This window comes from Bactrocera dorsalis, chromosome 3, assembly GCF_023373825.1.
Source record: "Bactrocera dorsalis isolate Fly_Bdor chromosome 3, ASM2337382v1, whole genome shotgun sequence".
NCBI lineage: Eukaryota > Metazoa > Arthropoda > Insecta > Diptera > Tephritidae > Bactrocera > Bactrocera dorsalis.
Window position 1 is genome coordinate 76602577 of NC_064305.1, and position 16192 is coordinate 76618768.

Consider the following 16192-nt stretch of genomic DNA (forward strand, 5'->3'; position numbering starts at 1 on the left):
GCATACGCGATTTTATAGAAAAAAATCGACCTGCTTTAGCGCACATACAGACAGACAGCTGGACGTACGGACGACACTTATCCCGTACGAATTTTGTCGGCAGCATGATCCGATCAACATTGGACGACATAAAATATTCACCCACCAAATTCACTCACTGGGTATAAAACTGTTATATTTTCGTCTATTTGATTGAATTATAATATGTGCATCTTAAAAAAACAATGAAAACAATAATAAACGCGTTGTTTTTGAGAAGAAAAAAACTTAAAAAACAATCAAAAAAAAAGTACATTTTATTTATAATGATAACGCGAGCTGTGTTTGGTGTAATTGTTGTTCCTGCCGGTTTTGAAGCCGAAATTGAAGCGTAAATGCCGGACAGTGATAATGAATAAGTCTCCGTTTTGGTGTTTGTTTGACCTTCATTTATACACCCCTTAAATATACATACATATGTGCATACATACATACAAATATATCATATACGATTAAGAAAAGATAATTGATTCTCCGAAAAATGAATCCTAATCTAACATTAATTAAACAGAAACTGCAAATGCGACAAGATAGGCATTTTTCGATCAAATGTCGCTTAGAGCTTTGCTCGTGACACGTTTGAGTACGCTAATACGTAGGTTGCCTTTTACATTTCTGGATTTGGCTATCCTAATGTTGCAATCTGGAAATTCAGAACTTTATCGTAAATTTTAAGATTTTTGATGTTGCTCTTAAAAAACCTTAAAAAACCTGGTGTCGATTGGTCAGGATAAATGGTAAAAATGTAAATAGCTGTTCTTCGAAGCACGTCTGTGAAATCGTGAGAGATGATGCGTGGATTTGAATCGTGGATTTACGTGTATGTGCCCAAAGGTAAAGATTAGTGCATAGGTGCTTCAAGATGAGTCGAATTCCACAAAAGTTGTTCGCGTTCGAAACTTTTCCAATCAAATGGTTGCCTGTTTTTTTTTCGAAAATATGGATATGTCAGAACTATACCACTAGAACGCTGCCGGGCAGTAAATTCTGAATGTTATACAACCATTTATTTGCGAGTTGTCTTTCAAGAAATCAGTTAAACTAACCGCCGAAGATGTAGCACTCTTCACCACGACGATGCTCTCACATATCGACTGAAACAACTGCATTTTTGAGCCCTCAAAACATCGATTTGATATAAGTCATCCTCCGTATAGTCCTGGCTTGGTACCGAATGACTTCTTTTTATTCCTGTAAGTAAAAGTCAATGTTTTTCGACACCTGAAGAGGCGGTTGATGCGTTCAAAAGGCATGTTTTGGTCAGATTGTTAAAAGCGCTTCGACAATTGGTTAAAACGATTTTCAATATTTTAAAAAAGAAACTGGGAATTTCGATGATTCAAATTAGTTTTTATTCTCGAAGTATGAAATATAAAAGTCAACCTACGTATCTAGTTGTAAATATTAAAGTGATAACAATAGCCAAGAGAATTGATTGCCGGAAGTCTGTCGGCCGCCCGTCTGTCCAACATGCGATAATTTGAACAAAAATGTATAAATGTTAAGCACGTGTAACACAGCATCTTAAAGATGTGTTTGTGCGCAATCGAATTATTGCCACACCTACAAACCGAAAATTTTGTGACTAAAAAGTACCCGGAAATTGTAAATAAAACACAAAATATGTAATTATTCATCAATATTTATTTTGTCGCCTTCAGAGTATTCCCCACCAGATATACATAATACACTTGTATGCCAAAAACACTTTTCATAATCACTTTTTCGGATGGCCTTCAGTTCCTTCAGCCCATTTGGTTTTATCTCTTCGATCGACTGAAAACGGGTTTTTGGCTTTAACCTTTGCCTCGATATTCGGCCGTTTGATCATTTGTTTCCGTCTCGTAAGCATAGATCCAAAACTCTCCGCTAGTAATAATATATTTCATGACATCCTGGTAGTCGGAAAGCATTGTTTCACAGACGTTAACACGACGCTGTTTTTTTTTTTAATTGAGTGATTTTGGAACTAATCGTGCTTTCACTTTTCTTTGGCGGAATAATCTTTCAAAATGGAACTCTTCACTAGAAAGTGCACTTTTAAAGCGTTCGTTTAAACTTATCCGCCGCAATAAGTTCTCTGTTCTCTCAGTTTCCATTTTACGCTCCAAAACATCACTATTCTTTTATTTTTTTTTTGGAAAAGGCGTTAGTTTCTTCTGATTATTTATTTATATTATTATTTGGTATTTTACGCAACTTTTCAAGTACAGAATCAAAACACGACTACAACTGAAGAGTATTCAAACCAATTTCATAAAAAATAACTCATTCCTCAGTATTTACAAGAGCTAGTAGTATCTTTTCAAATTTGCAAGATATAGCTGAAGGTAGCACATACTCGTATGTAAATATTTCAAAATTAGAATACTATAAAAAATTCACTCTTATGCTCTTAATCGACTCGTGGCTCTCTCGTTTTTTGAGTTTAGGTATGGGAAAAAGGCACAGGAACCAAATCTAGCTAGGAGCCATGACCTCTATATGTGCTTCATTGTGTGGCAAATATTTTGCGATCGCCGTGTCTTTTTCATTCATTCATCATATAAGAACCTGTACACATGTTGGAGACCTGCTCTATATGAGTTGAATCGATCTATAAATGATATTGGCAAAATCTACTATCTTGCTACGATTTTTTAGTAAAATTTTATGGCATTTATCCTCCTGTGTTCTACTAACAGATATCTAGGCCAGCGCTTGGCTACCATAGGAACGTGCGCTGTCGCAAAAGCCTTTTGACCCAAACATGGTCGCAAGAGATCTGGTGATCTTTTTGCCTTAAATAAGGCTGGCTTCTGGATGTGGGGTTTTTAACAGGACATTGACCTATTGGCGTCCATACTGTAGGGTTGGGAATCTTACCAGACGACATATTCAGAAGCTGTATGGAAGAAGGTGGAAACAACTCAACACTTTCTTCTTGACTGTTCACATCTTCAAAGATCTCACGGAACCCACGGAACTGTGCAAATTTGTAAAGGATACTAAGCATTTTGCTAATTTATAAGTTCGAGCACAGGAGTTCATCTATTCTACGGCTTCACTAAGGACTACATATAGCAGTCCACGTTCGATCTTTGATCAGCCATCTAACCAAACCTAACCTTATGGACTTTTCCAATATTAACGATCGCCACTTCCTTTTGCAAAACCGAGTGCTAAAATAGTCTTATATGCATATATAATTATATTTTATAGATTTTCCTATATTATCAATACTTCCAAGTTTTCTATAATCACGGAGCCTTATGGTTCAAATTATAAGGGGTCGGTTCATTTAGAGGCTAAAACAGTCCATTTTTAGAATTTGTATCGCCCAGAGGCGGATCCACGAGGTAGTGCTAGGGTGAACTGCGGAGAGTTCTCCCCCTAAAAGTTAAAAGTTATACATTATTTCCATCATAAGCTAGGAAAGGACTTTGAGTTACAAGTACAAAATTATATAGTTCCTCCCCCAAAATCCTACTCTAGATCCGCCTTGTATTGCCAAAAAAAGCCTTTCAAGTCGTAAACAAACAACTGCCAAACACACACTAATTAACAGATGGGGATCAATGATAAAAAAAAAAATGATTTTACAATCTACGAAAAGAATTTTATCGACTTGGTTTGCCCGCGCAGTTTATTTAGAACTCACCGGAACAATTTTTACCTTTAGAGTAATTGTGTAATTATTTTCGATCTTTTAGTTGATTTTATAGAGAACGTGTTGGTTTTTAAGAGATTTATCTCAATGCACTTAAAAGGAAATGTTGTTGGTCAAAATTGCACCAAATCGTTTATATTTACCTCAACTGCGCCCAAGTAGTAATTCATTTTAAAACACTCATTATTTAAACTTTTAATATAGAGAAAATATATTTGTAATATACATATACATATGCGTAAGTACCATAACCGTTAAGCGATGCCTTCAATACTGATGATGAGCAGATATTTATATAATAATATTATCAACCCCACACTGGATAAATGGGACGTCGATAGAAACCACCGCCATATCCGCCTCCGTAGCCACCATACCCACCATACCCGCCATAACCGTGATAGCCGCCATAACCCCAGCGCCCGCCGTAACCATAGCCGCCATAACCCAAACCATGACCATATAGACCACCACCACCAATCACACCCGGATAGTAGCCAAAACCAAAGGTTTCCGAACCCTTCAAATCGGCATCTGCCTCTGCAGACGCCACGGCAAGAGCACCGGCGTTGTCGCCACTGGATTGCTAATTTAAAAAAGTTATATTTTTAGCAAAAAATTATGAGCTCGGCATGTACTATATAAATGTATTAAACAGAACGTACCGCATCTGCGCTTGCCAGCGCGGTAGCCTTGGCAGCTTGAGGATACCCACTAACGCTTTTATATTGGCCAACAAGCAAGAGGATGCCAACAATTAAAAGACACTGTATGCGAAAAATATAAAATTTTATTAGACATCTTGTTATTGTTGATACATTTAAGTGTTCGTTTACCTTTCCGCTGTTAATCCCCATATTTCGACTAAGTGTTTACACTATTAATTACCACCAAATTCATAAATTAATTAACGCCTTTCAAACGTTGAACTTTCTGGAGCGGCAGCGTTCAGAATTCGTTAAGAAGTGATTTGTTTACTCCTAAATTGCAATCGGAACTGATCTGGGTGCACCAGTTGACGCATCTTTTATAGTGAAATCGAAATGCAAGAGGACCAGCTATCGAAATCGCATGAAAAGCTGGCTTTTAGATTTTATGATATTTTATATCTCATTCGAGTGCATATATGGAAGAGCATATACATAGGTACATAAAAACTGTATGTAAATATGTATTCATATTCTAAATGTGTTAAATGTGTCTAGGCGTACATATGCAAATGTATGTACATATGTGCACTTGTGTCGTTCCGGGGATTTTTGTAAGAAGTAGGCATTTTCTACTTGTGGCAAAAAGAATCTGACAACTATTCAAGACTTTTAATAGTTCTTGCAGCGATGATCTTCAGACTTCATACATATGTATCTATGGATTGCAAAAGATATTATTGCTTTAACGTCAGTAACTGCTCTTGCTCACAGAGTATAGGACAAGGTTGCAGTGCTCTATATACTACATATGTATGTACATTACAGACATTTATCGATTAATATATTTTGTTGTAATAAACCGACATATGTATGTATATGTAAACATAAATGTCATGTCAATGTTAAATTATGGATCCTTATAATGCTAACATTGTTCGTATAACAGATACTTCCACAATATTGGAACACCAATCCAGCACTAGTACAAAAGACGAGGAAATGCTATTTCTAATATTCTTGATCCTTCCACTACAAATGACTTCTTAAGAGATCCGTTCTCCAGTCAAAAAACGTAACTTGAACGAATACGAAATATTTATTCGGCCAAGGACTTGAGTTGGCAATACTTAAGTTGACTGCCTCAAATTATTTGGAGAATTATTACTTCCGCTTACCGATTAAAACAGAGTTAGATCGCCGAAATAATAGCGCTTGTCCAAAGAAATCCGAAAAATATTGGGTTGTCAAAAAGGTCTCGCGGTATTTTCGCTAGTTGGCGCCGAAAGCGCGTAGTTCTAGTTTTATTCGTCGCATCGGGTCATGCTATACTTTTTTGGAAAGCTCATTTCACGCGCAAACACGTGGTTGATTGATTGTCGCTTCTTTTAAGTCGTTCGTGAGTTATAGCGTCGCAAACATGGAGCAAAATAAAGAGAAATTACGGCATATTTTGCAGTACTACTACGATAAAGGCAAAAATGCATCTCAAGCCGCCAATATTTTTTGTGCAGTTAATGGACCCGATACAATTTCCATTTCCACCGCACATCATGGTTTCAACGTTTTCGCTCTGGTGTAGAGGTGGTCGAAGATGCGCCACGCTCCGGAAGGCCTGTCGTCGAAAATTGCGATAAAATCGCTGAATTGGTCGAAAGAGACCGGCATAGTAGTCATCAAACCGTTACAAACCATTTGAAGGAGCTTGGCGTCACTAAGAAGCTCGATATATAGAACCAAATTGTCTCAAAATTTATGTTTTCCTGTAGTGGCCTCATTGTCGAAGGTTATAAAAATACCCTTTTGACAGCACTATCGATTCAAAGAGATCATCATACATTCATATTAACTAAGGAAACAGTTGTTTTGGGTGTTGGGAATTGTGTCTGAAGTTCTCTTCAAGATCAACAAAAACAATTTTCTAAAGATATACAGAATTACCAACCGATATTGCGATTTTTCCTTTTTCTAAAACTCCCAGACCTACCCGCTGTCACACACTGTTCAAACAAAAATATAGTCATTATTTGTATTCTTTATTGTCGTAGAACCGCTTATGCGGTTAAAGCCGAGTTTACAACATTCGGACAACATGACCAAGCCAGTGTAGCCGCTGTCCTTGATTCGCTGAACTCGAAAACTCGTAACGCCGACTTATCAGATGTTGTCATCATCCATGGCTCTGCACCATATAGCAGGACTGATATGAGTGACTTGTAGAGTTTGATATTTTTTCGCCGAGAGAGGACTTTACTTCTCAACTGCCTACTCAATTTGAAGTAGCATCTGTTGGCAGGTTCCAAAATAGACTAAATTATCTATGACTTTAAAGTTATGACCAGTCTGGAGAAAGCAGTATCATCGGCGTACGCCAGCAGCTGTACACTCGTATAGAAAATGGTACCTTCTCTGTTTAGTTCTGCAGCTCGAATAATTTTCTTCAAGAGTAGATTAAAGAAGTCACACTAAAGGGAGTCATTTAGTATCGAACGGCTTGGAAAGGTCATTCCCAAACCGGACGGAGCTTTTGGTATAGCTCCACATCAGTTTACACAGTCGTGTTAGTTTTGCGGAGCTACCAAATTCAGACATAGCGGCATAAAGGCGACGAAAGGGTTTCACGGGTCTTTTTTAAGGTTGGGCGCATGGTGAATATCGGGTCAGTTGTTGATTTTCCAGATCTAGGGCCACACTGATGAGGTCTAATCACTTTGTTGATGGTGGGCTTTAATCTTTCACACAATACGCTCGATAGAACGTTATATGCGATATTGATAGTTGGCGCAAATTGTGGAATCTCTCTATTTGTGAATTGGGTAGAGCACACTTAAATTCCAACCATATTCTACAAAGAAGCTGATGTATTCTTACCAGTTCTTCGCCGCCGTTCGTGCAGTCTTTCGTAGAATTTTCGAGCATTACTCCAGTCAGCTAGCCACATAAAACCACCCCAATTAAAGATGATCTCAGCTTCGGATGAGAGACCCCCTTTTGATAATATCTGAAAAAGCTGATTTTTTCTGTCAATTTGAAATGACAGTTATATGCTACAGTGATCCGATCTGGAAAATTTCTTCGGAAAATGCATCGTTGTCTTATATCATATCAAATGAAAAATTTACAAGTAAGCAAATGTAACGGATTGTTCAGTTTGTGCAGCGATATGGTATGCTTAGTGGTCCGATATAGGATATTCTGAAAAATGAGCAGCTTCTTGAGGAGAAAAAAACTTGTACAAAATTTTAAATCGGTATCTCAAAAACCGAGGAACTACATAGTTCGCGTACATGCAAAGGGGCATGACTAAGTCAACTCAACTCGTCATGCCACTATATACATATATAGGGTGGTCCATCTAACGTTTTAAATTTAAATTATCTATATTTCGACATTGGAAACGTCAAATACCTTTCGGAAAGTGACAGATATTCAGTAAAAAGTCGAAAATTTACGAAATGAGTCGCTATTCACTAGAAGAAAACTGGGAAATATTGACAGATTGGGCAGAAGATCGTTTGACCGAGGATGGTCAATTTTACCGAAAAATCATCTTTTCGGACGAGGCTCATTTCCACCTCGATGGTTACGTTAACAAGCACAATTGTCGCATTTGGGGCACAGAAAACCCGCCACCCAGCACGAATCTATATAACCTAAACTTAATTAATGTTTTCCAACACACACTGCAATTTTTCATACTGGGTTACTTATATGACACACGTATATATACATATGTACATATTTTTTCTGGTTTGTTGTCATTTGGTATTCGTCTCCGGACCTATTCATATTTGTTGTTGCAATGCTGAGTTTGTCAAATCGTCGACCAATACAACCGCTGCCCTTACACCAAAGCAATATGCTAAATCGATTGTGCGGTGTTTTGAAAAACGATGCTCGATTTGCGTTTCATTGCTGACAGATTCACCAAAATGGTGGCAACACAGTTGAGAGCAATACCGCTTAGTGGTGGTGCATTTTGGTGTGCTTACTTTTGTTGTTTTTGCATAGGTTGGCTGTTGTTTGGCAACAGTTGATAAAAAAGGAAAAAGCAAACGAAAGTTGATTGAAGCAAATCAAGAATTTTGGTATTAATGGTGACTGCAGAATTTCCGCAAGTGATTTAAAACACATAAATTAAAAAAAAAAAAACAACTAGATCACTTAAATACCTTAAGCGATATAAAATGAAATCAAAGCGTAACAAAACTGAACAACAATTCGAAGAAAATGGTGACTCTGAGGCCGCAGACTGCAACGAAACCGGTGAAAATTGGGAGATACAATCGCCTCAAGCGCAAACCCGGTGGACACCAGAATGCACACGAGTTATGCTGCAATTGCGTTTTGAAAGGCAACTAGAGTTCCAACAACGTATTAGACAGAAAAAAGAACTGTGGTCTGAGATTGCCACTGAAATGAGACGGCAAGGTTTGTGCGACTTTTCATTAACTGCGGAAGTCTGTGATTTGAAATATCGAAATATGCTGCAAACTTATAAGAAGAATAGATTGAAAGAAGATAGTGGTATGCAGTCTTTAATAGCGTGGGAGTATTACGATATTTTCAAGGAGGCATTAACTGCTTCTGATGACTTGGATGCATACCAAGAAGGGCAGGAACGTGTTGTGCCATCATTATTTTGTGAATCTGTATGTGAAGTAACTAACGAAGACGAGATATGGTCGGAAGCCAATGAGACAGATTCCAAATTGATACTTGGCGATTCAGCAATTAATGTTAAAAGAAATTCTTTGGAAAATGGAATAGATGATGCTAAAGAAATAACAAATGTAAGTAAGTTAAAAAAATAAATCGCAGCTTATTAAAATATTCTTGTTTTTAGACTAATAGTGCGGCTGCCAATAGTAGAAAAAGGAGCAGAAGGTCGATGATGAAATCTGAAGCGGTTAGCCCATCTCCAACAAGACAACTGGATACAATATCAACTAACGAGTCAAAAACAGCTATACAACGTCAAAATTCAAAACCAGAAGCTGTTGCGCTTGCCAAACCAAATGATGAAATGGTAAAATAATTACTTCTTTTTAGTTGTGGTTTTGTACGAAATAACCTATTTTATTTTAGCATCCTCCTCACGCTAATGTTAAGCCGGATACATCTTTTCGCCCGCAACGCAAGCGTGTCTGTTCGTCCATTGGTGTTCCATCAATTGCTATAAATGTAGAAGCTACAAGGACGGATATAGAACCTCATAGCCAAGTTTCAATAAATGCCATACAAAATGACCCCATCATATCGTCTACTTCTGCCGCAACAATGCCCATTTCAAATATAATACATGCACCACCTCTACAACCGCAAACACCACAACCGCCACAATCTGCCGTCCCACCACTTGTTAACCAAACACCCATTACCATTGTTCATCCAAATCAATTGCAAGCCGCACCGATTGGCTTAGCACCTTCTGATATGCGCGAGTGTCAAGTGTTTGGTGAAAGTATTGGTTTACAATTGGCCAATGTTAGGGAACCGCATATACGAGCGATGCTGCAACTAAAAATACAAGAACTTATTTATTTAGCGAAAACTGGAAAACTTGTGGAAACAACTCGCTTTTGATATGTGGATTGAAAAAAGTTGACCAGCATCTATAACGAGTGTATATGTTCGATTTTTATTGCATATGAAAAAGATATACGAAATTAAAAGTCATTTAAAAGCTAAATATATGTTTATTGTCAACAACGAAATACATATGTATAAGAATTTCTGTCTTTAAGGGCGTAAAACAAGAAACATTACAAACAAATAAATCGCAGTATTTTCATTAGCGCCCAATTAAAACTTCCGCTGAGTATTCTCTAAATGGCAAAATACTTTTGTTTTAACATATTTTTAGAGGTGTTAGTAACATTTTTTTAAGTTAGATTAGATTATACGTCGATCCTAACCGTGTTCGCACTTGGGCAGCTTAGACCATTGGTCCGTTATGGTATGATATTCTATGGCATTTAGTTTTTATTGTAGATTATAAATGTATATGTATAATCTGGCATCACTGATTCTTTGACGTTTTCTTATAGCACACTATTTTGATCGTGGTGGATTGGTGATTCGTGTTTATGTCGGAATTTGGTTAGTTGAATTTGTGTCAGTTGATGGGAAATCGAGTTTGCCAGTTTAGCAGTTCACCAGTCTACCGGAATTCGTGGACAGATTAGTGAGTTTAGTTTTTATTCGTAATCAGTCGGAAATCGGCAGTCGGGAGTTTTCTTCATTCGTTCTTGTTGGATTTTCTTCTTTCCCCTTAAAATTTTTTTAAAAGTTCTCAATTCTTTCAAAATAGAAATTTTACACGGATGAAATTTGTACACCAACTTTGCAATAAAGCGATTTGAATTTATTTTGACTACACGGGAAACTTTGTGCGCGTTTTCGTTTGTGATAAAGAAAAATTGAAATTGAAAGAATCCAAAGTGAATCCTAAAGAAAAGTGAGTGAATGTGAAACGCTGAGCGGCAATTTTTTTGTATTTCATATATATTTTTTGAGATATTCTCTGCGGTAAGCGTCAAGCGCAAAGTGTTGACGTGATTTGTGCTGTTATGGGTAATTTTTGTGTTGTCAGTGTAAAAATGCTAACAAATTAAAAATGTAATTATAACAAAATGACTAAATCTAAATAGGACAATAAATAAATGCTTAAAGGATTGCTAACTAAAACACCGGAGTGGTGAAAAATACTTTGTGGCAGTTTTAATATCCATATGTATGTTTTTTTTTTTTTCACTTTTACGCAAAGCACTCAAGGTATGTATGTTTGTGCTGATGTGTGTTTCTGGTCGCTTAACTTGTGTGCGTGCGGAATTCGCACATTTTCAGTGCCATGAGTACGTTAGAGTAAACGAAGCAACTAGCGTGTTGTTTATTTTTTTGCCATGGTGATTGCTTGCTCACACACCGCACAGTATCCGCAAGATAAACGCGAGAGTGTGTTATCTGAGTCCAACACCCAAAAAAGGGAATAAAAATGTTGCTGCCTCTGTCGATTGTTACTGCACTGCTCCCCGCATGCTGTTTGCAACACGTAAGCTTCTATATTTTACTTGGGAGCGCCGCAAACTTTGAGAGAATGCAATATTTTTGTTTGTTTTGTTAAGTTTTTGCTGTCAATGCATTCTAATTCATAAATATACATTGTTTTGTTTAGAAATAGCAGCCGCAAAATTACACAAAACATATTTTTATTTGAATATGTAAAACGTAACAGAATATTGTTTCACATCTTATATGTACGTACATGTACATATATATGTGTATATTTACGCATGGCACATACACTTGTACATTGTAATAGGCCTAATGTGCAACAAGTCGAAAGTCATTATACACAAGGACATTTGTACAGTGCATTGTTTTTGTGGTGCCTAGAAAAGGGCGAAAACCGGCGAATGTTAATTTCTTACGTTGAGAATTCAAGTGTACTTAAGCCAAACGACAAATGTATTTAAACCACAAGTAAAAGGCAAAACTGAAATTATATTAATAATAATTCCTGTACGGTTACTTAAAACATTTTTGCACATTAAAAAGTTATAATTAACTATTAACAAACATTATGAATGTCATCTAATAAAGAGTTGATAATAAATATTTCCCAAAAGAAATAAAAAAATTAACTTCAATTGCAAGGAAGATATAATACCCTTTACAAATAAAACAGTTTCTGTACAAGAACTTGATTTTAACCGTTTAGTTTGTATGGCATCCGATCTGAAAAATTTTTATCCGGTCAAGGACTGTCAACTTGGCATAATTCTGGCGCTACAACAACAAAACCAACAATAATGTATGCCAAATTTCGTGAAGATACATATCTCAAATGAAATATTTTGCCATACAAAAGCATGAATTTAAATCTTTAAGTTATGCTATAGACGTCCGATATTGATAGTTTCGACAAATGAGTAGCTTCTTGGGGAGAAAAGAACGAGTTTAAAATTTCAAATCAATATCTCAAAAAACTGAGGGATAAGACAGACGGACGAGCGGAAGACAAACGAAGTGCATCATGGTAATCGTAGTAAACTTAATATACCCTGTTCTGTTAAAATACCTACCAAATACCACTGAAGGATTTGCTGATTTGGAAATGCCAATATTACTTTGAAAAAAATATATTTTTATCAAACGTAATTATATTTTAAAGTCAGAGTCGATTTTATACACTTCATTTAAAATTTAGCTCTAAGTATAGGGACTTTTGCATCGAACAACTCGCACTGACTCATCATGATAATGGCAAAACTACGTTCGTTCACATACAAAAAGTATGCGCCAACGGGTAAACGAACCGTCTCGCATATGAGATGGGGCGCCACACATCTCCCCACACGCACTACTCGACTAATTATTGCACAGCTACCAATGTATAATACGTTAATGTACGTAGATAAGTCTTATTTATATACACTCGTACGTTTGTATATATTTATATGTATGTATATGTACATACGTATGAGGCAGCGAACAGTAGCCGGCATGCAAATATAGCAAATAATAACTGCTAAAGTCATTAAGAAATCATAAATGTGTAGCAAAAAAGGAAAATAATAACAGCAACAACAACAAAAAATCATGTAAAGCAAAGGTTAACATCAAATGGCTAAGCAAGTGTGAAAACAAATCGACAACGTGACCTCCAACTGTGAAAGAGTGCGGCAAGAAATCGAGGTGAGGTGAGTGGCGCCGTTTTGTTAAAGCGCTGGAGCGCTTGCGCGCAAACGTGTGTTCACATCCAAAGTCGTCTGCATCATATGGCTGTTGAGATTGTGTATGAATGTAGTGTTTGTATGTTTGCTGGCTGTGGTTAGTGCCCCCACGCACAGCACCAAAGAACGGCATACGGCGGCCGACTGCCTATCTATATATGGCATAAGTAGGAAAGCCGGACAAACGAAAAATTAAGTAAATTTTATAACGTATTTGCAGACTAATAAAAATGCTATACGTTTATATGCTATTAAATTCAAAATTTTGCACTTTGTAGGTAGTTACCTAAATAAAATTGTACGCACTTTCTTAGCTACATATGTATGTATGTATGTTTGTATGAAATCACTTTTGCAATGCAGCTAATACTATGTAGAAATCTAATTAACATTGATTATCAACGCATATGAACATACATACATATATACATATGTACTATATGCATCGGTAGAAGACGAGATTTATGGAGTTTCATAATGTACTCTAGAATATTTTGATTTTACAAATTATCTTATAATTAAATTTCCATTTACAATGTGAAAACCGTTTAAAAATTAGAAATTTACTAATGTCCATAAGTAGAACATTCATACATACATACATGCTTACTGAAAAGAACATATTAATATATAAAACGGCAAATTGAGCAAAACCAAAAAGAAATCAACAAAAAGTACTCGACTTGGTTTAAAATTAGAAATAGAGTTCCACTTTCACTTGTCGCACAGCAAGCAAGGCACACACGCTGGCATGCAATCAATGTGACGCAGGCGAGCAAGCATTCATGCGCAGACTAACCATAGCCTAGTCACCATAGCGGACGCAGGCATATTTCGAAAACTCAAAATGAAACCACAAGCAGCAACATCACCAAAGTGGTATTATCAAAAATGTGATTTAGCAACGCAATGCTTCAACGCCTTGAGCAACTTGTCAACTTGCGGCAATGCAATCGACCATCAGCCAGCTAGGCAGGCAGTCAGTCAGTCATTCAGATATACAGCTAACAAACAGCAGCGCGTACAAACTTATTAAAACAACTACAAAATATATAAATGCATATATATTCACATGAGTATAGCTAAAGATAGCTGCCGTGCCGAGTTGGACAGCGGCAGACATTTAACTAACAGGCGGACTGGCTGACAAACAGACAGATAGAAGGAATATATATACATATATGCCACCATTTAGTGTAGCAAAGTGTCTCAGAGACAAACAGGCAGACACTTGGCACTTTTGTCACCAGAAGCAACAATAATTTGAAAAAGCTTTATAAATGCAGTAATCATTAGCACATTGGAGCTGGTGAATGTGCAACACACATGCAAAAAAAAATGTAATAATTTATAGCAATAGTAAAAAGAGCAAAATTAAGAACTCATTTGTGTGTATATGTAAATGTTTGTGTGTGATATGGATTCGAAGCGAATGCGTCATCATTCTTATTGCCTACCAGAGGGCCCCGTACACTGCAGCTGCATTAGCAGCACCAGCAGTGCTAGCCAGCGCGAGCATGGAGACTCATTGCAAGTGATTGTGTCGTCTTTATCAGCGCATTGGCATTGCTCATCATTGCAATGTACACTTTTGCTGTGCTGTCTTAGTCGTCTCCATGTCTTCGATTGCATATTGGCTACTGTATCGCAAACTTTACATATCCACATGCATACATGTATTACATATGTATATGTACATACAGACACATTTATATACATATGTATATGTATGTACTATATGTACATACGTCATACTGATCTTCGATATTGTCGATGTCTCCGGTAGCAGCGTGTTGATTTGCGATCTTCTATAGTAGTCACAATTAAATTTATTTCGTAGAGATTTGGATATAATTATAAAATGAAAACAAGAAAATACGTTAACTGTGGTTGTTGTGAAGGTATAATACCCTTCACACGTGCATTTCTTATACCAAAATGGGGTATAAAAGGTTATTTATCTTGATTTTGATCGAACATGGTACCGAGATGACATTCCTTGGCCGGAAAAGAATCCGGGTCTGTCTGTCTGGACTGGACTAGACTGTTCGCATCATTCCTCGAAATTACTCCAGGAAAGTTTTCCTCCGCTACAAAAACAAAATATCTTACCTTGTTCGGTTCCATAAGTAATGGGTGGTAGTTGCGCCAGCAATCTCTGCAATAAGTCATAAATTTGAGTGACTTAGCGTTAACTACTGGCACTTTCGTAATACATACTTACATACATACATAGAATGTATACTATGTACTAATATTTGAGTATAATTTAATCAAGTACATATATAAATATGTAGATATGATAAAGTTATCATTTATATTAGTTGTTATTTTTGTATAGACACTGTATTAATTGCTATTGTTTCTGCGTTCATTTTTATCACTTTGCTTTCAATATTTTCGCAAAAAAAAAATCATTTCATCGCCTGGATGACATCATGGCATGAAATGTGTTTTAGTAATTTATTCATCGATTTGATTATACTTATTGTTTTAATATAAATTTCTCAACACAAATCTGATAAGCAATCGATAGCCAAATTTGTACTAAAGTGTTTATGGCATAAATATGACTGCGTTTGCAGATTGTGTGCGACGAAATATTAAGACGAAAAGCTTTATGAAATGTCCACCCGAATATGGTTACGAGCTTGTAGACAAAGGTTGCATATCGGTTCGGTGTATATGTATAAATGTGTGAATGTATTTTTAGTTAGATAGGCTACACCTTTCTTAACTGCATTTCGATGCGTAAAACTATGAATTGTCATATAGAACATATAAAAATAATATAAATTGTGACTAAAAAGTACCCGGAAATTGTGAATTAAATGTAAAATATTTTTAATTTTCCATCAATATATATTTTGTCGCCTTCAAAGTAATCCATTTTATTAATCCAGCAGATGTAATACACTTATAGCAACGATTTTCCAGTAGCTCTTTTTGGCATGGCCTTCAGCTCTTTCGGCTAATTTTGTTTTATTTCTTCGTCGACTGAAAACGGATTCTATTCCAATGAATGTTGACTTGTTGGCATGTCAAACTCATACGCCCATGACTCATCGGCAGTTATAATACTATCCATGAATGTGGAATCGGAATTCGTATGATGAAGC

At 36.5% G+C, this 16192-nt stretch overlaps 2 protein-coding genes across 6 annotated transcripts in view; one reads left to right on the plus strand and one right to left on the minus strand.

The window, feature by feature from the left end:
- Positions 1-3914: 3914 nt before the first annotated feature.
- On the minus strand, positions 3915-4698 carry LOC125777798 (uncharacterized). The gene is made up of 3 exons (XM_049453480.1): positions 4525-4698; positions 4354-4455; positions 3915-4274 (listed from the first exon to the last, which is right to left on the minus strand). Exons 1-3 carry the CDS (start codon positions 4543-4545, stop codon positions 3996-3998), a joined length of 402 nt encoding a protein of 133 aa, XP_049309437.1. The 5' UTR covers positions 4546-4698; the 3' UTR covers positions 3915-3995.
- A 5697-nt stretch (positions 4699-10395) lies between these two features.
- Positions 10396-16192, plus strand: part of LOC105229181 (coronin-1C-A) — a 32932-nt gene continuing 27135 nt past the window's right edge. For 2 of the 5 annotated variants that reach the window (XM_049453462.1, XM_049453461.1), the window contains exon 1: positions 10402-10795. The gene's annotated coding sequence lies outside the window, so the exon portion shown is untranslated. Of the gene's footprint in view, positions 10867-16192 lie in introns of all 5 variants that reach the window. The other 3 variants (XM_049453464.1, XM_049453465.1, XM_049453463.1) reach the window with 3 other exon arrangements.

Coding starts and splice junctions, on each gene's coding strand:
- LOC125777798 (XM_049453480.1), bottom strand. CDS start 4,545: ATGGGGATTAACAGCGGAAAG. Junction 4,456..4,524: donor TGGGGATTAACAGCGGAAAG/GTAAACGAACAC, acceptor TTTCGCATACAG/TGTCTTTTAATTGTTGGCAT. Junction 4,275..4,353: donor CGCTGGCAAGCGCAGATGCG/GTACGTTCTGTT, acceptor TTTTTAAATTAG/CAATCCAGTGGCGACAACGC.